This window comes from Haematobia irritans, chromosome 2 (assembly GCF_050003625.1).
Source record: "Haematobia irritans isolate KBUSLIRL chromosome 2, ASM5000362v1, whole genome shotgun sequence".
In the NCBI taxonomy this organism is placed as follows: Eukaryota; Metazoa; Arthropoda; class Insecta; order Diptera; family Muscidae; genus Haematobia; species Haematobia irritans.
Window position 1 is genome coordinate 221,817,542 of NC_134398.1, and position 19,757 is coordinate 221,837,298.

Sequence of the window (19,757 nt, forward strand, 5' to 3'; positions counted from 1 at the left end):
GCGAAATAGCAATTTAAATATCCCACGAGAGACAGTTGCAGCAAAATCAAAAACCTGTTTGCTTTACTCTGGGGAGTAAGTAAGAAGAACTACAATACCAAACACCAAGGAAGAAATACCACGCAAGCAAAGCTGAGATCGAGCTCGCAGCAGATACTCGATGCTAGAAGCTTAATCGAGCAAATCCAAAAATCTCCGTACCCTCTCTCTATCACCAACTTTGTCTATGGACAACATTTGCTTATCCAAGAATACGAATTGGCATCGTTTGTGATGTTGTCGTTACGGCTGTGGTTTGTTAACAACGAAATGTGCGAATTCAATATTTTTCTTCATCAAATGCCTGCCTAGCTTTTTTTTCAATTTTTTGTGTTGATGTGGTCACAGTACTAATGCCGGCAGCTTTCATTTCATTTTATTTGGTCGGAGGGAATTCGGCTCCATCCGTTTCGGCCAATTTTTTTTCTTTTTTCATTTTTTTGGGCTTTATTGTTGATGAGTGTCCAAAGAAAACTCGAAACACGCAATAGATGAATACATTTAGTTTTCTTGTGGGTTAAATCCAAAATAACGATTGCTAGTTGGCTAACGCCTGCTTCACTTACATTTGGTGGTAGCATTTTGAAGAGGAGCTGTGGATAGCGTTGGAGGTACGACTTCGGTTGAAGTGTATGTTTGGTTTTCCTCTTTTTCAAACATGACACGGAAAAAGTGAGCGTCGCCAACACGCACGGAATGTCCCAATGCAATGCCTGCAGATGTTCATTTATGATAGCAGTCAGTGCCGTCATATTTGGAATAGGGGGGTTATTAAAAAAAATGGCTTTGGCTCTTTAGGTATGATTGGATCCATTTGAATATTTATATCCAAACAATTTTGTGCAATATTGCCAATATTTTATCATTTGGCTATTTGCAGTCCTTATAACCGAACGTGGAATGGGCCATTGTATCCTCTGCTTCTTCTACAGCTTATAACAGACATTGTAGTCGTAGCCTTCCCTACTCGAACCAAAATTTCACTTCATTTGGAGAAAATTCTACAAAAAATACCAAACAAAAAATTTTCTATAGAAAATTTTGTCAAAATTTTATTTCTATAGAAAATTTTGTCAAAATTTTATTTCTATAGAAAATTTTGTCAAAATTTTATTTCATTAGAAAATTTTGTCAAAATTTTATTTCTATGGAAAATTTTGTCAAAATTTTATTTCTACAGAAAATTTTGTCAAAATTTTATTTCTATAGAAAATTTAGTCAAAATTTTATTTCTATAGAAAATTTAGTCAAAATTTTATTTCTATAGAAAATTTAGTCAAAATTTTATTTCTATAGAAAATTTTGACAATTTTGTAAAACCTTTTTTCGGAGGGTTCAAGTGTGGTTTTTGTTGGGTTTAATAAACTGCCTGAATTTATTCTGATAATTGGTTGATAGTTTTGCTGCAAGTAGAGGATGCTGATGAGGAATGTGGTAATTCCGAAACGTGCGTCCATCCAACCATCTTGCAGTCTATAGGGCTTTGCCCAAATAAATTTGACAAACATTCTTTTCCTCTGTTGGTTAAGCTACTCTTGTAGTTTAGTCAATGTATGGTTTTAAGCTGAAATAAAAAAACAACAACAATGCTTAAAGAACAAAACCAACAATAACAAAACAAAACAAATGGAAAAAGAAGAGGAGGCACGCTCAAAATAAACCCAGCCATGTGAATTCAAATCGATGATTTGACAGTGGCATAGGAAAAGAGATATGTTTGTTTCGAGTTTATTTCGGCATAAGCCGGCTATCAATGTAAAACCTTTTTTCGGAGGGTTCAAGTGTGGTTTTTGTTGGGTTTAATAAACTGCCTGAATTTATTCTGATAATTGGTTGATAGTTTTGCTGCAAGTAGAGGATGCTGATGAGGAATGTGGTAATTCCGAAACGTGCGTCCATCCAACCATCTTGCAGTCTATAGGGCTTTGCCCAAATAAATTTGACAAACATTCTTTTCCTCTGTTGGTTAAGCTACTCTTGTAGTTTAGTCAATGTATGGTTTTAAGCTGAAATAAAAAAAACAACAACAAAATTTTATTTCTATAGAAAATTTTGTCAAAATTTTATTTCTATAGAAAATTTTGTCAAAATTTTATTTCTATAGAAAATTTTGTCAATTTTTTTTTCTATAGAAAATATTGTCAAAATTTCATTTCTATAGAAAATTTTGTCAAAATTTTATTTCTATAGAAAATTTTGTCAAAATTTTATTTCTATAGAAAATTTTGTCAAAATTTTATTTCTATAGAAAATTTTGTCAAAATTTTATTTCTATAGAAAATTTTGTCAAAATTTTATTTTTATAGAAATTTTGTCAAAATTTTATTTCTATAGAAAATTTTGTCAAAATTTTATTTCTATAGAAAATTTTGTCAAAATTTTATTTCTATAGAAAATTTTGTCAAAATTTTATTTCTATAGAAAATTTTGTCAAAATTTTATTTCTATAGAAAATTTTATCAAAATGTTATTTATTTTTTTTCAAATTTTTTCTCTGCGAGCATCCTTTTAAGGTCTGAAAACAAGAAAAAGTCGTTGGGGCCAGATCTGGAGAATACGGTGGGTGAGGAAGCAATTCGAAGCCCAATTCATGAATTTTTGCCATCGTTCTCAATGACTTGTGGCACGGTGCGTTGTCTTGGTGGAACAACACTTTTCTTTTTCATATGGGGCCGTTTTGCCGCGATTTAGACTTTCAAACGCTCCAATAACGCCATATATTAGTCACTGTTGATGGTTTTTCCCTTCTCAAGATAATCGATAAAAATTATTCCATGTGCATCCCAAAAAACTGAGGCCATTACTTTTTCCACGCTTCGGAGACGGTTCACCGGTCGCTGTCCACTCAGCCGACTGTCGATTGGACTCAGGAGTGTAGTGATGGAGCCATGTTTCATCCATTGTCACATATCGACGGCAAAACTCGGGTGTATTACGAGTTAACAGCTGCAAACACCGCTCAGAATCATCAACACGTTGTTGTTTTTGGTCAAATGTGAGCTCGCGCGGCACCCATTTTGTACAGAGCTTCCGCATATTCAAATATTGATGAATGATATGACCAACACGTTCCTTTGATATTAAGGCCTCTGGTATCTCGATCAACTTCATTCTACGGTCATTCAAAATCATTTGTGGATTTTTTTGATATCTTCGTTGGTAACCACCTCCTCCATGCTCATTTCACCACGCTTGAATTTTGAATACCAATCAATTATTGTTGATTTCCCTGGGGCAGAGTCCGGAAACTCATTATCAAGCCAAGTTTTTGCTTCCACCGTATTTTTCCCCTTCAGTATTTTATCAAAACACGAAATTCCTTTTTTCCATTTTTTTCACAATAACAAAAGTTGCTTCGCAAAAGACGCTCTATCTCACAAAATAATTGACTTACAGTCGTCAAATTTTGACACGAATCATTTGAAGGTTGGTACTATATAAAAATAATATGCATTTAATACTAGCGACGTCATCTATGTGTCAGACCGGGGACTTATCAGCCAACCTGTTATAGAAAAATTTTTATACCCTCCACCATAGGATGGGGGTATATTAACTTTGTCATTCCGTTTGTAACACATCGAAATATTGCTCTAAGACCCCATAAAGTATATATATTCTGGGTCGTGGTGAAATTCTGAGTCGATCTAAGCATGTCCGTCCGTCCGTCCGTCTGTCCGTCTGTCCGGCTGTCCGTCCGTCTGTGGAAATCACGCTAACTTCCGAACGAAACAAGCTATCGACTTGAAACTTGGCACAAGTAGTTGTTATTGATGTAGGTCGGATGGTATTGAAAATGGGCCATATCGGACCACGTTTACGTATAGCCCCCATATAAACCGATCCCCAAATTTGGCTTGGGGAGCCTCCCGGAGCAGCAAAATTCATCCGATCCGGTTGAAATTTGGTACGTGGTCTTAATATACGGTCTCTAAAAACCATGCAAAAATTGGTCCATATCGGTCCATAATTATATATAGCCCCCATATAAACCGATCCCCAGATTTGACCTCCGGAGCCTCTTGGAGGGGCAAAATTCATCCGATCCGATTGATATTTGGTACCTGATGTTAGTATATGGTCTCTAACAACCATGCAAAAATTGGTCCATATCGGTCCATAATTATATATAGCCCCCATATAAACCGATCCCCAGATTTGACTTCCGGAAACTTTTGGAGGGGCAAAATTCATCCGATCCGGTTGAAATTTGGTACCTGATGTTAGTATACGGCCTCTAACAACCATGCAAAAATTGGTCCATATCGGTCCATAATTATATATAGCTCCCATATAAACCGATCCCCAGATTTGACCACCGGAGCCTCTTGGAGGAGCAAAATTCATCCGATCCGGTTGAAATTTAGTACGTGGTCTTAGTATACGGTTTTTAACAACCATGCAAAAATTGGTCCATATCGGTCCATAATTATATATAGCCCCCATATAAACCGATCCCCAGATTTGACCTCCGGAGCCTCTTGGAGGGGCAAAATTCATCCGATCCGGTTGAAATTTGGTACCTGATGTTAGTTTACGGCCTCTCATAACTATGCAAAAATTGGTCCATATCGGTCCATAATTATATATAGCCCCCATATAAACCGATCCCCAGATTTGAACTCCGGAGCCTCTTGGAAGAGCAAAATTCATCCGATCCAGTTGAAATTTGGTACGTGGTGTTAGTATATGGTCTCTAACAACCATGCAAAAATTGGTCCATATCGGTCCATAATTATATATAGTTCCCATATAAACCGTCCCAAGATTTGACGTCCGGAACCTCTTGGAGGAGCAAAAGTCATCCGATACGGTTGAAATTTGGTACATTTTGTCAATATATGGCCTCTAACAGCCATGTAAAAATTGGTCCATATCGGTCTTTAGTTATATATAGCTGATGACTTATTACACAAAAATTGGTCCATATCGCCAAAAATAATCTACCAAAACTTTATTTCTATAGAAAATTTTGTCAAATTTTATTACTATAGAAAGTTTTGTCAAAATTTCATTTCTATAGAAAGTTTTGTCAAAAGTTTATTTCTATACAAATGTTTGTCAAAATTTTATTTCCATAGAAAATTTTGTCAAAATTTTATTTCTATAGAAAATTTTGTAATCTACCTAAACTTTATTTCCATAGAAAATTTTGTCAAATTTTATTACTATAGAAAGTTTTGTTAAAATTTCATTTCTATAGAAAGTTTTGTCAAAAGTTTATTTCTATAGAAATGTTTGTCAAAATTTTATTTCTATAGAAAATTTTGTAAAAAATTTATTTCTGTAGAAAATTTTGTCAACATTTTATTTCTATACAATATTTTGTCAACATTTTATTTCTATAGAAATTTTTGTCAAAATTGTATTGCTATAGAAAATTTTGTCAACATTTTACTTCCATAGAAAATTTTGTCAACATTTTATTTCTATAGAAAATTTTGTCAAGTTTTTATTTCTATAGAACATTTTGTCAAATTTTTATTTCTATAGAAAATTTTGTCAAATTTTTATTTCTATAGAAAATTTTGTCAAAATTTTATTTCTATAGAAAATTTTGTCAAGGTTTCATTTCTATAGAAAATTTTGTCAAAATTTTATTTCTATAGAAAATTTTGTCAAACTAGATTATATACGTATTTAATCGGCCTTTTTTTGTTTAATATATACCCCGTATGGGCTAACTTACAATTTAGAAGACAGTGTTAAAAAGTTTTACGATACCTTGCCATCGGCAAGTGTTATCGCAACCCAAGTAATTCGATTGTGGATGACAGCCTTTAGTAGAAGTTCCTACGCAATCCATGGTGGAGGGTACATAAGATTCGGCCTGGCCGAACTTACGGCCGTATATACTTGTTTAAATTTTTATTTCTATAGAAAATTTTGTCAACATTTTATTTCTATAGAAATTTTGTTTGTTTAGTTTAAGATATTAACTTGTTTACATTATATCGATGGCTCAGTATTTTTATGATGTAATATATTTTTATAGGCCTCTATTGGCTTTGTATTACAGAATTTTTGAATAAATGAATAAATAAATAAATAAATAAATAAAAATTTTATTTCTATAGAAAATTTTGTCAAAATTTTATTTCTATAGAAAATTTTGTCAAAATTTTATTTCTATAGAAAATTTTGTCAAAATTTTATTTCTATAGAAAATTTTGACAAAATTTTATTTCTATAGAAAATTTTGTCAAAATTTTATTTCTATAGAAAATTTTGTCAAAATTTTATTTCTATAGAAAATTTTGTCAAAATTTTATTTCTATAGAAAATTTTGTCAAAATTTTATTTCTATAGAAAATTTTGTAAAAATATTATTTCTATAGAACATTTTGTCAAAATTTTATTTCTATAGAAAATTTTATCAAAATTTTATTTCTATAGAAAATTTTGTCAAAATTTTATTTCTATAGAATATTTTGCCAACATTTTATTTCTATAGAAAATTTGGCAAACATTTTATTTCTATAGAAAAATTTGTCAAAATTTTATTTCTATAGAAAATTTTGCAAACATTTTATTTCTATAAAAAATTTTGTCAAAATTTTATTTCTATAAAAAATTTTGTCAAAATTTCAGTGCTATAGAAAATTTTGTCAAAATTTTATTTCTATAGAAAATTTTGCCAACATTTTATTTCTATAGAAAATTTTGCATACATTTTATTTCTATAGAAAATTTTGTCAAAATTTTATTTCTATAAAAAATTTTGTCAAAATTTTATTTCTATAGAAAATTTTGTGAAAATTTTATTTCTATAGAAAAATTTTGTCAAAATTTTATTTCTATAGAAAATTTTGTCAAAATTTTGCCAACATTTTATATTTTAGAAAATTTCGTCAAAATTTTATTTCTATACAAAATTTTTAGAGAGGAATAGTTTGCAAAATCTACTAAAACATCAAGAATTCTACCAATCTACAAAACAGTAAAAAAATCTACCATTTTTGGTAAAATTCTACCAACTGTGGTAATCGTGATCGGACCACGCGAACAGGATTAATCTTGTAGCTTCTGCATTCCTGGGGGATGGTTGTCTATACACTAAATGGTAGCCCTAAACTGCAAACGTCACGTGCATAAATTTAAAAGCTATCTAATCGAAAAGACGAAGTCAACTTTTGGGTTTCCTCGAATTTAAATATGGACTTTTGATTTAAGACAAAAATGTGATGTATTAAAAATATTTAATTTATATATTTTTTATAATTTTCAAATACTGATCCGAATCATACAACAGTCGTTGTGTTTTGATCAAAAGTTTATTTTTTTAACTTTTCGGTTGGTTAAAACCTCTTTCGGCCGTTGACCGTCTTCAGACTCATTTCATCACGTCCAAACTTAGCATAACAACATTGATGGCTGATTTTCTAGAGCCGAAAACTCGCCGCTAAGCTAAGTTTCTAAGTTTCTTTAACTGTATTTTTCCCTTCAAAAAGCAATATTTTATTAAAGGTGTGTAATCAAGTTTTATTAAAATTTGCATCAAAAAAAGATATAATTTTATACTGTTTTTACTGATTTATTTATAATTTTAGCGGTTAAACTCGAACATAGAATCCACCTTAACGCGCAAATTTCTGCTTTATTGAAAGTTGCTTGACTCCTAGGGTGAGAATATATTGCTATACTATGGTGAGAAAATATTGCTATTGCTCATTTTTTTAACAATTAAAACTACTTTCTTTCAGATAATCAAATCATGCCAAGCCATGTGATGTTGTATATGTCAAGAAATTTCAAATTTCTTACTAGCCCCCTTTGCTAGTGAAGTTATGCTCACCTCGATTTACGTTATATTATTACTAATTTGAACAGGCCTTTAACGCTATAGTTCATACTTATCTTGCGACCTCATCTCTCTTATTTATTGCTTTTTAAGGTTAGGACTAACTATTTCTAAGTACTGTCAAGGACCTCTTAGTTCACATATATCCAAGTTAATGTGTACTCTTATGCCTATTGTACTATATGGCCCATTGTTAACATTTTTATTGAAATCCACGGAAGGACTCGATATTATTTTTTTTATAAAGATTTTTCAGAATTGAAAGTCGAACCAATGGTATCTAATAAATATATTCAAAGTAAACATCCTACCCCATCTGCCTATATGACTACCGCCTATACCTATCGTTCGTAGAATAGTAGTCGCCATTATGTTTCCTTCTCCTCCTCAATGGAGATGGGTCTGAGTTTTGCTTGGGTGACTGACTACTTAGTACACATGAATTTCAAAAACAAAACAAAAAAAAAACAAAAACTTAATAAAGTCGACGATATTTTGTTAATTTCATGGTATGTCCCGGTCTGTTGCCACTGTCGATGATGTTGTAGTGGATTTGTAGTTTTTCGTTTTAATATTTTAGCTTAAAGCGATTTTTTAATTTAGGTTTGAAAAAATCGTAAGCCTTCACATTTACTTCTTTCAAGAGCACATAACCGAGCTGTTTCTCTGCCGTAATGCCGTGCTAGTATCAACTCTTCATTCTCATCCTACCCATAGACTTCGTCACTAACTCGTTATTTGCCGTCTTCCTGCAGTCGGAAGGGGTCGATTTGTGTTTGTTGTTGTTGCCTGTATGGTGGCTCTTGACTCCATCGCCAAATGCCTGCCTGTGATTCCAGTTTGTGGTTCGTGATCACACTGCTTAACAGCAACGACAACAACAATCATGGCAAAAGCAGCAGCCGTAACACGACCACCTAAAGTCCGTTGTCGAGCAAAAATTCGTATGTATATATGGATGTATATTTGTGTGTATATGAACGTATATCCACATGCCTGTAACTCTGGGCTCGCTCTGGCTGTTTGGGGATTGTCTTGCTGTGTTTTGTTGTTGTTGTTGTGCTAACTCTGCCATTGTCGAGTGCTGCTTAGCCGAGTAAAACAACTGTGTTTTTTCACGATTTTGTTTTCTTACTTAGTATTTTTCCAATTATTTTGAGCTGTTTCTTTTTTTACCAGTATGTGCATCTCCATTGTTAGCGTTTTGTGTGGTGACGGTGACGCAGTGAAATCCAGTTGGGTTTTAGAGAGTTACTGGAAAACAACCATTAAAGAAAAACTCGCTAATTTTCTTGCATAGATTTTGTTTGTTAGTAATCCGTGAAGAAATTTTTGCCATTTGCAAGTTTGTCCTCCATAAAGCCAGGTGAGTTTTCTATAAAATTTCTCGAGTAAACTGGTTTAATAAAAACTATATTTTGTTATAATTATCCTCAAATAGAATGTGCGTGATAAATTAAGTGTGTAGGAGTGAAAAAATATGTCTACTTTTGTTATGGCTGTTTCTCAATTTGTTGTATTTACAAATCTATCAAAGAAGTATGAGTCCGATGGATATGTTTATTTGGGTTGAAGCTATCGCTTATCTGTTGTGTTATTTCTTAGAATGATGATGTACGAAACATAACATTCAATAGATGTGTGCTTAAATTATTCCTTATTGGATATGGTTTTCTGTAATGGGAATTTATGAGTGATTTCTTATTGGTTTTCACATTTTTCCTTCATTAACATTCCAATGAAATGTAAAGGAGATTACAGAACATTGATATAAACACCAATTCTACACTGAAAAAAAATGAAAATATTACATTTAAAAACTAAAAACTAGGTGGAAAATTAGCAATGAGAGCAACTGTGGTGCTATGATTAGTATGTTAGCCTAGGATACATAGGGCCATGGATTATATCTCAGTTTTCAGCCGAACAGTAACAACTAGGTGGTCAGCGGTGGCTTATCTCCTTTAATTTTTGTGTATTTCAAAGGTGTTGTAAGTGATTACAAATGCCAATCAGTATCTGTTGTACCACATTAGGATGATTTTAAGTCTGGTAATAAGAACAGAACTTAACATTATGATAAGTTCGTTTAATATGGCTATACACATTAGGCTATAGCACAAAAAAATCTACACTTGTAGAAAAGTTGTTTAGCGAAAAATCGTTCAAGCTTTAAACTTTTTCCGAAAGTATTTCCAAAAACCAAAAATAGTTTTTTTTTATATATATTCTTGCCTTCTAATATCCTTAAATGCTTATGATTAATTTTTAGAAGACATCAAATTTGAGCAAAATGAGAGTTTCTTAGGAGATTGTTCCAGATTAGTTCATGAAAACCTGTCTATGTGATGGTTCTACTAAAGTACTAAAGTGTCCCAGAACCTGCCTTTTGAAATGAGTACAAGTCGTGTCGTAACTTGCAAACTTACACCGCCAATGACAACTCCACCTTAAAGTGACGGGACCCTTCCATAAGTTTTGATCAGAACTGGGATTGGTCAATGCACATCAGGGAAAAAACAGCATGCAATCTTTATTTCAGCATATAGTGACTACTTACCCTTAATCAGAAGGCTTTCTGCTGTATCTAAAGGGTGATTTGTTAAGAGCTTGATAACTTTTTTTTTTAAAAAAAACGCATAAAATTTGCAAAATCTCATCGGTTCTTTATTTGGAACGTTAGATTGGTCCATGACATTTACTTTTTGAAGATAATTTCATTTAAATGTTGACCGCGGCTGCGTCTTAGGTGGTCCATTCGGAAAGTCCAATTTTGGGCAACTTTTTCGAGCATTTCGGCCGGAATAGCCCGAATTTCTTCGGAAATGTTGTCTTCCAAAGCTGGAATAGTTGCTGGCTTATTTCTGTAGACTTTAGACTTGACGTAGCCCCACAAAAAATAGTCTAAAGGCGTCAAATCGCATGATCTTGGTGGCCAACTTACCGGTCCATTTCTTGAGATGAATTGTTCTCCGAAGTTTTCCCTCAAAATGGCCATAGAATCGCGAGCTGTGTGGCATGTAGCGCCATCTTGTTGAAACCACATGTCAACCAAGTTCAGTTCTTCCATTTTTGGCAACAAAAAGTTTGTTAGCATCGAACGATAGCGATCGCCATTCACCGTAACGTTGCGTCCAACAGCATCTTTGAAAAAATACGGTCCAATGATTCCACCAGCGTACAAACCACACCAAACAGTGCATTTTTCGGGATGCATGGGCAGTTCTTGAACGGCTTCTGGTTGCTCTTCACTCCAAATGCGGCAATTTTGCTTATTTACGTAGCCATTCAACCAGAAATGAGCCTCACCGCTGAACAAAATTTGTCGATAAAAAAGCGGATTTTCTGCCAACTTTTCTAGGGCCCATTCACTGAAAATTCGACGTTGTGGCAGATCGTTCGGCTTCAGTTCTTGCACGAGCTGTATTTTATACGGGTTTACACCAACACTCTCAGAAACAGACGCAATATTCTCTTCTGTACGCACTGTACGCATTCGTGTGGTTGGTTTAATGTCCAATAAAGTAAACTGAGTGCGAAACTTGGTCACAATCGCATTAATTGTTTGCTCACTTGGTCGATTATGTAGACCATAAATCGGACGTAAAGCGCGAAACACATTTCGAACCGAACACTGATTTTGGTAATAAAATTCAATGATTTGCAAGCGTTGCTCGTTAGTAAGTCTATTCATGATGAAATGTCAAAGCATACTGAATTCTCTTTCTGAATTATTACAAAACAATTGTTTTGATTTATGCTCCTTTTAATTTCGGGTACCGTTATACAGCCAAATTGAAAAGCGTTCAACCGTCACGAACGGCAGAATAGAGTACAAAGCCGTACTATTCCCAATAAGAGCAACAGTTGAAAATCAATGGAATTCAAAGGCTTCTGCAGAGAATGAAGCCGCCGAGTCGCGCCGCCGATTTTAGCCGTCGCCGACCCGTTTTTAGCAGTCGACGCCGCCGCCGAATATGTCGACTCATCTCGACTCAAATTTAGCCGCCAATTAATCTAAAATATTGATTTATATCAGAAAAATTTAATAATATTTGTTATAGTTTTTGCCAAAATTTTGAACTTTCCACTTTCAATCAATTAGTATCAAGTTGCTATAATAGTTTTACAAAAATTTAGCTCAAAAAATTTGAATTAAATGTAAATTTGATTGTAAGATTGGTTGTACAACTAATCTCATTACAAGTCGGAAAACTTCAAATTGATTTTATAATAGATAATTTTGCGCCGCCGAACAGACAATTTTTTATCGGCTTAGCCGTCAAGCCGCCGCCGCCGGAGGCCAAAATTTAGTGTTAGCCGCCGCCGACAAAAATGGGTCGGCTTCATTCTCTGGGCTTCTGAAACACAAACAGTTTTCGTTGTGATCATCGAGTTCGGATGTGAATTGTCGAATGTAAATTTTCTATGTTGAACTACACACAGTTTTTTTTTTATTTCAATCACGAAAACCGAGGGTTCAATCATTTTCTTTTATTTTTCATTTGTCACGAAATCAATTATTTAATTGATCCAATTAAAAAATTATTGTTTTTTTGACATAAAATTCAATCAATGTTTAATAGAGGACGGAAAATTTTTAATTTTCGTTTGTTATTGAAAATTGTTTCTGAATTGATTAACATATTAATTGAATCAAATATTTTTTTAAATTTTAAATTGATTTTTATTCTAATTTGATTAAATAGTTAATTCAATCAATTGACATATTAATTGAATCCGTTTCCAAATTCAATCAAGTGTTTAATTGAAAAAATAAAATCGGTGAAATTTTTTTTATATTATTAGTTATATAATTTTCCCATGTTCAAATGTTTAATAACCCCTTTTTCATTTCTATTCTACAGGTAATGGAGATTGTAATGAAAGTAAAATGTTCACCAAGTCCTGTAGCTGGCGCCACGACATCTTCTCTAAAAATTGTAGATAACCAACGGCAACTACAACAGAGGCCGGGTAGCACAGGTTATAATAAAACAAATACTCCCCCTCAAATTACTACGTATATTCCTCCCGCCACCAATAACAAGTGCCTCCTATCAACAACCTCATGTTCCGAATGTTCTATGGGTTACTGTTGTAATCTACAAACTTGTTGCTTACCCTCATCATCGCCAACATCACATCAAACTCTTCCAACACCACCACCTTTAATGCCCATACAAACAAGTTCGTATAACTCCTCCAATAACCCAAATAGTCATGGCAATGTAAGCGAAGATTTGCCTGAATTTGTATCAATTGAAGATGAAAAAGTCAAACAGTATCTTATGAAAATCGGTCAAGAGCAGCTTAAACAACAACGAAAACCCTATAGAAATGAGACAACAAAAGTCACACACGTCATTGCTGGAGGATTTCCATCTTCGAGAGATCCTTATGCCTCCAGACCAGTTGTATATGAAATTATAGAGCTAGACGATGAGAGTGAAAGGGAAAAATTAAAACAAATTAAACAACAAGCAGAATTAAAACTGGCCGCCAAATCTCAATACAACCAAGGCAATGATATGAGTTTCGCAAACAGAAATACAAAATCATTAAATATCAGTTTGATACCAAAACCTTCAGAACCTTCATCTTCCCAAAAGCAACAGAGAACGTGTACTGTGAGAAACGATATGAAATCAAATTCCTTGCCCTCCAATCATAAAATTATAGCCGAAATAAATTTAATAGATAGTAGTGATGATGAAGAGTATGAAAATGAAGATGATGAGACGTTACCATTGGCAGCCGTTAGTTGTGAATTGAATTGTGATGACGATGATAGTTCAAATTCTTTATTACAAAGACCTCCATCGCAATCAAGTTTTAATCAAGTTCTTCAAAAGGCGAATTCCAAAAAAGCTTCCTCAAACCGTTCTCCAGAAGTAGAATCTTCAAACGAAAATTTACTTGTTCGTTGGGAGGAATATGAAGGACAGGGAAGAGAGCGTGTTTTCTTCGAATGCTTTTTGTGTGGTAAAAAAGTACAATCTAGCTATAATTTGAGGCGACATATGATGATTCACACAGGTGAGTTTAATAAAGATACAATCTTTTAAAAAAAATCCTGTGCTGACGTTTAAGTGCCGTCCCGACTATAAGTATATCCCGACGGAATGTCTGTGCTTGAATAGAATCTTACAGTGTGGCCAATCGATACGAATTATCGGCAATGACTAAATATTTGATAAACGAGTAATCGATCACATTAACAAGCAGCAGTATCGATTATGCCGTCGGACTTAACTTATAGTGTGGCCAACATCTGGGATTTGTTCGACACGAGCACTGTCGTCCGGATAAACTTATAGTCTGGACGGCGCATTAGAGAATGAAAATGTTGTATTAGTAGAAATGGCACTACACTGTGATCCTAATATGAAGATAATGCGCCGTCCAGACAATAAGTTTATCCGGACGACAGTGCTCGTGTCGAACAAATCCCAGATGTTGGTCACACATATCCCATATATTGGCCACATTATAAGTTAAGTCCGAAGGCATAATTGATACCGCTGCATGTTTATGGGATCGATAACTCATTTACCGATTATTTAGTCATCGCCGACAATTCGTATCGATTGGCCACACTGTAAGATTCTTTACAAACACACATTCCGTCCGCAAAAAAACTTTTAGTCTGGACGACGCATAAACCGCGCGTTAGAAAACAAACATGCCCATGTTTTTTTAATGATAAACACTAAAAGTTGTACAACAAAATAAATATCTGACCTACCCCCAATTTCCTCTTCTTCCCTAGAACATACATTTTTGTTCGAAATAATAACTGTTACTATATTACTCTAGGTGAACGCCCATTTGCTTGTGATATGTGTGATAGACGATTTCGAGAATTCAGCGATTTGAAGAAACATCGACGACGACATTCGGCTGAACCTAATTTTATGTGTATGGTTTGTGGAGAATTGCCTCCCATTGAGAATGATCCCACACGGTGCATAAATTGTTGTACTCAGTCAAAAAATGTTATACTAATGGCTTCAATGAAGAGAATCGAAGAAACTGCAAAAGAAGAAGATAATCAACCATCAGAAGAGGTAACAATCGTATCATCAACACCATCATTAGTACAAACGTCGAAGACCTCTAGCACCACAGTGGCCGGAACAACAAAATATATACAAAGGCCTTCATTAAAAGTTGAAACATGTGGACCGACCTCCAAGACAATAACGGACAGACGAGATGTTATTCAAAAATCACCCACTACTTCCGCAAGCAGTGAAAATACCCAACGTTTATTAGAAAATATACCTGCAGTACTAAGACCGGGTCATAATCAATTGGGTATGATTACCCGCAAGGAGTTTGCCTGTCCCCTGTGTAATCGAGCGTTTGGTACTCGTCATAATCTCAAGCGACATTATATGATCCATACGGGTACCAAACCTTTTAGTTGTACAAAGTGTCGTAAACCTTTTCGCGAATATTCAACACTTAAAAAGCATATGGTTACACATCAACGTGATCGTTGGTATAAGTGTATGCAATGTCCAATGAAATTCCGTGATTTTATTAAGTACACAGAACACAAAGATTCTCATCCAACATCGGATTATGAAGATAGAGAAGACCGTACCTATCGTACCAGATATACTACAAAATCGCGAAGCAACTATCAATCCAGTGATAGCTACATGGATTCAAACGATGAACAGTCTATGTCTGAAGATTGCTTGGAATGCTGTGAATGTGGTCAACAATTCAATGATATAGATAGTTATAATGAACATTTGGAGAAACACTGCAATATTTCCGAAATTTATGAATGTTATATTTGTAAGCACAGATTCCAAAGTCGTACTACATTGGAGGACCATATGATGAAGAAGCATAAAAAGGATTGCGATAGTGATGACGAATTAATTGCTTGAATTTAGCTACACGTGCATAAAGTATTAAAACTTTGGCATAGTTGAAATTACCAGATATTTTGACTTTTGGAGTACATTTCCGGCCAAAATATTGTTACCAACTGATCCAGTGATGTCACTTTATTATAATTACTTGGTTCGCATCAAAATTCTCTATAGATTAGCTTCGAATGGGTGCGATGTTTTAATACATTACTTGCCAGTAGAATTTTTAACGATGTTTTAAAAAGTCGTACAAATTTTGCACTTTATCAATAAGTATGAACAATTTTTTAAATAAAATGAAAAATTCCCATACCATTAATAAACTTAAAAAATACTCATAACCTTCAAATATTTGAGACATATAAAAAGAAAACAAATATTCATTATCTTTCATATGAGTTTTCGTGTAAATTATTTAATCTAATGTATATGTTAATAGATTTCCAACAAATATTAATTTATCACCCAAGGTCCTGAATACAAAACATTGAGATGATACATTTACGGTCAGTTTTTCTATGCCGTTACGATAAATAAAATATATTTTCATATATGATATAGTTATATTTATGTATTAGTTTTATAATAAATAAATAACATTTGTGCCTTTCTCAATTTATATTTGTACTTAACATACTCACCCATATTTGTATACGAACTCTCCCTGTCAACATTTTTTGAATTTAACGGCACCTCTGAGAATCCCCACCACGTGTTGAATTTAAACAATTTCCCAACGCATTACATATACAAATTAACTTCAATTTGAGAAGTTGTGTTGAATTTACTGTTGAGTGTAATGTCTGCTTTTGTTGAGAACAACAATTTCTCAAACTGAATTCTAAGATAATAGTTTGAAAAATGTTTGAAATCGTTTTGAATGGAAGCATTTCCCCAATTCTTGTATTTATTGGGAATGTTCCTATTGGGTTGTTTTATGCGTTTTGTTTTCACTATCATTGTAAACAGCTGATTTTTGTAAACAAAACAACACGTGTACCGGGCGGTTTTCTCAAAATTTGTTTATTGTTTACATTTTTCTCGAATAATATTTAAATATGGAAGAAACCAAAGGTTTTTATGATTTTTGTATACCATACAATAAGGACGAGAAGGTTTTGCGAGAAATTTGCACTGAATTAGTTGACTGTAAGTAACACAATTCGAAAATGTTTTACTTAACATACAGAATTTTGCATTTCAGTGGGATATAAAACGGTGGCCATCGAACAAATATTCGATCATAGCAAAAAGGAGAATGTGAAACGTTCATCTGACATTTTTCCAGAACCTGCTAATATAAAATGGCTGCAAGATGAATATAAAAATAAATTAAAAATTTTGCAAAGACTTACAATCATATACATTGATGTTGCTGTTGCACATGGCATGGTAATATATTCCGTAGCAATTTGAGATCCCAGAACAATATAAAGAATATTTAAATATAAAGAGTGCTTAAAACTTTCCTAGCAACTAGAGAGTCCACTTCAAATTTGCACGTTTAACTATTAACTACAAAACAGCATAGTTCGCGATATACAAAGATTTGCACATAAAATGTTACCAAAATCAAAGATTATAAACTTGAGGAAGATAGGAAATTGGCTTGCGTCATACCAAATGTTGCATTTACCGTGTTAGTTCAATACATGTTTGTAATCTTTTTGTTTGTTGTTTTTCGTTTTTATTTTTTAAATGAAAAATTTAATTTTCTAAATGAAACAATGTTAAATTTTAGCAACAAAAAAAAAAAAAAAATGTTTCCCTTTTATGTAAATTTATTTCGTGCACTTAATTTCTTTTTATTTGCATTTTAATGCTATGTCAATACTTGTCGTATACGCGTTTGGTTCGAGTATTAAACTAATCTGGTAAATGGTTCGATCTCCTCAGTAGCTATTTTCCCATCTTCCTGAATCTATAATCTTCGACCAAAATTTCTTAATTTCCTTATATCAATTTCTAGGGGAATTCTTCAAATCTAAAAAAGTACAATTTGGTCGCTGGACAGCCAAAAACTGATGCAGCTCTAACGGTAAAATCTCTTAACAATGAAATAATAAGTTTTAAAATTTAACCCTATTTGGCATTTCAGCATTGTTGCACTACATTAAATTGTGATATTGTTACATTTGATGCCCAGGCTGGCAGTCGTATATATGTTAACCGAAAAGCATATCAAGTGGCTGTGAAAAGAGGAGTATTTTTCGAAATTAAATATTCTCCTCTGATAACAGATTCAAATTTTCGAAAAGACCTTATAAAGATAGCTCACAACTATTTTGTAAAGGGAAAATCAAAGAGCATTATAATTAGCAGTGGCGCCAGAAATAAATTTGAATTAAGAGGACCCTATGATGTCGCGAATTTGTAAGGAAGAATCTTAAATATACAATTAGGAAAATAATTGATAATTTATTTTTACCACAATACATATATAGATCATTTATATTTGGCCTATCTGAAGACCAGGGAAAGTGTTCCATAGATCGATTTTGTCGTCAATTATTTTTAAGAGCTGGTAATTACTTATTTTATTATGTATTATGTTTAGCTGAAATTTAAAACTGATATCATTCATTATAGAATCCAGACGTCTGGGTAAGACCATAATGTTTGCAAAATCCTCGGGACCAATAGTATTTTCAGAATCTTCTTCTGAAAGCGAAGAAGATGATCTTGAAGTCGGTGTTGATGATGACAACGATGAAAATGTTATAAAATTTTCCAAAAGTTCCTCAGATTCGGATGAAACTAACGATGATGACGAACAGCCAAATAAAAAGAAAAAAATATCATAATCTCTGCTAATTTAATCCTTTTGTTTCCTTCTTTTAAGAACACTCTAATTAGGAATATATAATGATTTAATATCTACGCTAAAAGTTGTCCCCATATCATTTAAATGAAGGGACTTCTCTCACTGCATTAGTTCCAATATAAACGCGGCTAAATAAACTTTAGAAAATTTCTTCTTCAAAGGCGACAACATATCCGAGGCTCAACTGCAGTTTATGGGCCCCTCACCGAATTGCGTAAATTTCATATATGTTGTGTCATTCGGTGAGCTGATTCCAACGAAGTGACCCAGTTGCTCCCTTATTGCTCCTTTTTCAGGGCAAAAGGTGAGTATTAAGTTCGAGTTTAGCCGCTAATTTTCACTAAAGTGAAAAATAAATCAGTAAAAAAGTCATAAAATTATACATATTTGTTGCAGATTTCACTATAACTTGATGGGGAAAAGTCCAAAGCAAATTTTCACAAAGTTTGTATTCCTTAAAATGGATTATTAAAGAAAAGTAATCGTGAAAAAATGACGTTTTTAGCGGCTAATGCTTAGTACTTAGTTCATTTCTGCGAAAAACTAATATCTTCATATATCTCCGTAAATAGGGTCTCAATCCCAGGAATGTTAACTTATTTATGCGAAATAATATGCCTGCCTATTTTTTCGTGCGAAAAATCCAGAGTTGTATAAATATGTGTCTGACAATGCTCAAAACAAAGATTTCGCATTTATTCCGCGCTAACGTTTTTTATATGGAGTATAACAGTTTTTCGTGCGAAAACGTGATCTTAGTACTAGGCTTAAACTCGAACTTAATACCCACCTTAAACTCGAACTTAATACCCACCTAAACTCTTCAATATAAAGCCTTTTTATTCAGCGTATGTTTGAAAATTGTTTTTTTTTATTACCTCTATCGTTTGCAGGATCAATCCAGAACATCTTATCAGTACTAACAATTTCGCTTTATATATCCGACGTATGTAATTTAAAGCCGGTATGGCCAAGTTTGATTCCTTGATTCATGACAGCTGTTTATTGTGAATGACAATAAACCAGGCAAAATGATAGAAATATAAATTAAACATGCATATATTATTGAGCAGCAACTAATTGCACATTCATCACTTGTTAATTAAATTAAAACAATTGATATTTACACATATTTGTATTTTTTTACTGGTTTATTTAATATAATAAGTCCTATAACGCCTAACAACGCGCCCTATTATTC

The 19,757-nt window shown here is 33.3% G+C and overlaps 2 protein-coding genes and 1 long non-coding RNA gene across 3 annotated transcripts; 2 read left to right on the forward strand and 1 right to left on the reverse strand.

Moving 5' to 3' along the window:
* Window positions 1-8,898: 8,898 nt before the first annotated feature.
* On the forward strand, window positions 8,899-16,351 carry LOC142227153 (uncharacterized). Its single transcript, XM_075297525.1, has 3 exons — window positions 8,899-9,206; window positions 12,709-13,879; window positions 14,660-16,351. Exons 2-3 carry the CDS (start codon window positions 12,712-12,714, stop codon window positions 15,745-15,747), a joined length of 2,256 nt encoding a protein of 751 aa, XP_075153640.1. The 5' UTR covers window positions 8,899-9,206; window positions 12,709-12,711; the 3' UTR covers window positions 15,748-16,351.
* A 378-nt stretch (window positions 16,352-16,729) lies between these two features.
* LOC142225338 (uncharacterized) lies at window positions 16,730-17,456 on the reverse strand. Its single transcript, XR_012719228.1, has 2 exons — window positions 17,088-17,456; window positions 16,730-17,026 (listed from the first exon to the last, which is right to left on the reverse strand). It is a non-coding gene; the product is annotated as an uncharacterized LOC142225338 (long non-coding RNA).
* Rpp30 (ribonuclease P protein subunit Rpp30) lies at window positions 16,743-18,551 on the forward strand. Its single transcript, XM_075295109.1, has 6 exons — window positions 16,743-16,881; window positions 16,937-17,124; window positions 17,702-17,770; window positions 17,831-18,105; window positions 18,177-18,256; window positions 18,322-18,551. The coding sequence occupies exons 1-6, from the start codon at window positions 16,791-16,793 to the stop codon at window positions 18,534-18,536; spliced, it is 918 nt and encodes a 305-aa protein (XP_075151224.1). The 5' UTR covers window positions 16,743-16,790; the 3' UTR covers window positions 18,537-18,551.
* Window positions 18,552-19,757: the final 1,206 nt, after the last annotated feature.

What these genes read in the sequence shown, in the direction of transcription:
- LOC142227153 (XM_075297525.1), top strand. Translation starts at nt 12,712, where the DNA reads ATGGAGATTGTAATGAAAGTAAAATGTTCACCAAGTCCTGTAGCTGGC. An exon ending in ACATATGATGATTCACACAG is followed by an intron (nt 13,880 to 14,659) that starts GTGAGTTTAATA and finishes ATATTACTCTAG; the next exon opens with GTGAACGCCCATTTGCTTGT.
- Rpp30 (XM_075295109.1), top strand. Translation starts at nt 16,791, where the DNA reads ATGGAAGAAACCAAAGGTTTTTATGATTTTTGTATACCATACAATAAG. An exon ending in TTGCTGTTGCACATGGCATG is followed by an intron (nt 17,125 to 17,701) that starts GTAATATATTCC and finishes ATCAATTTCTAG; the next exon opens with GGGAATTCTTCAAATCTAAA. An exon ending in TCAATTATTTTTAAGAGCTG is followed by an intron (nt 18,257 to 18,321) that starts GTAATTACTTAT and finishes CATTCATTATAG; the next exon opens with AATCCAGACGTCTGGGTAAG.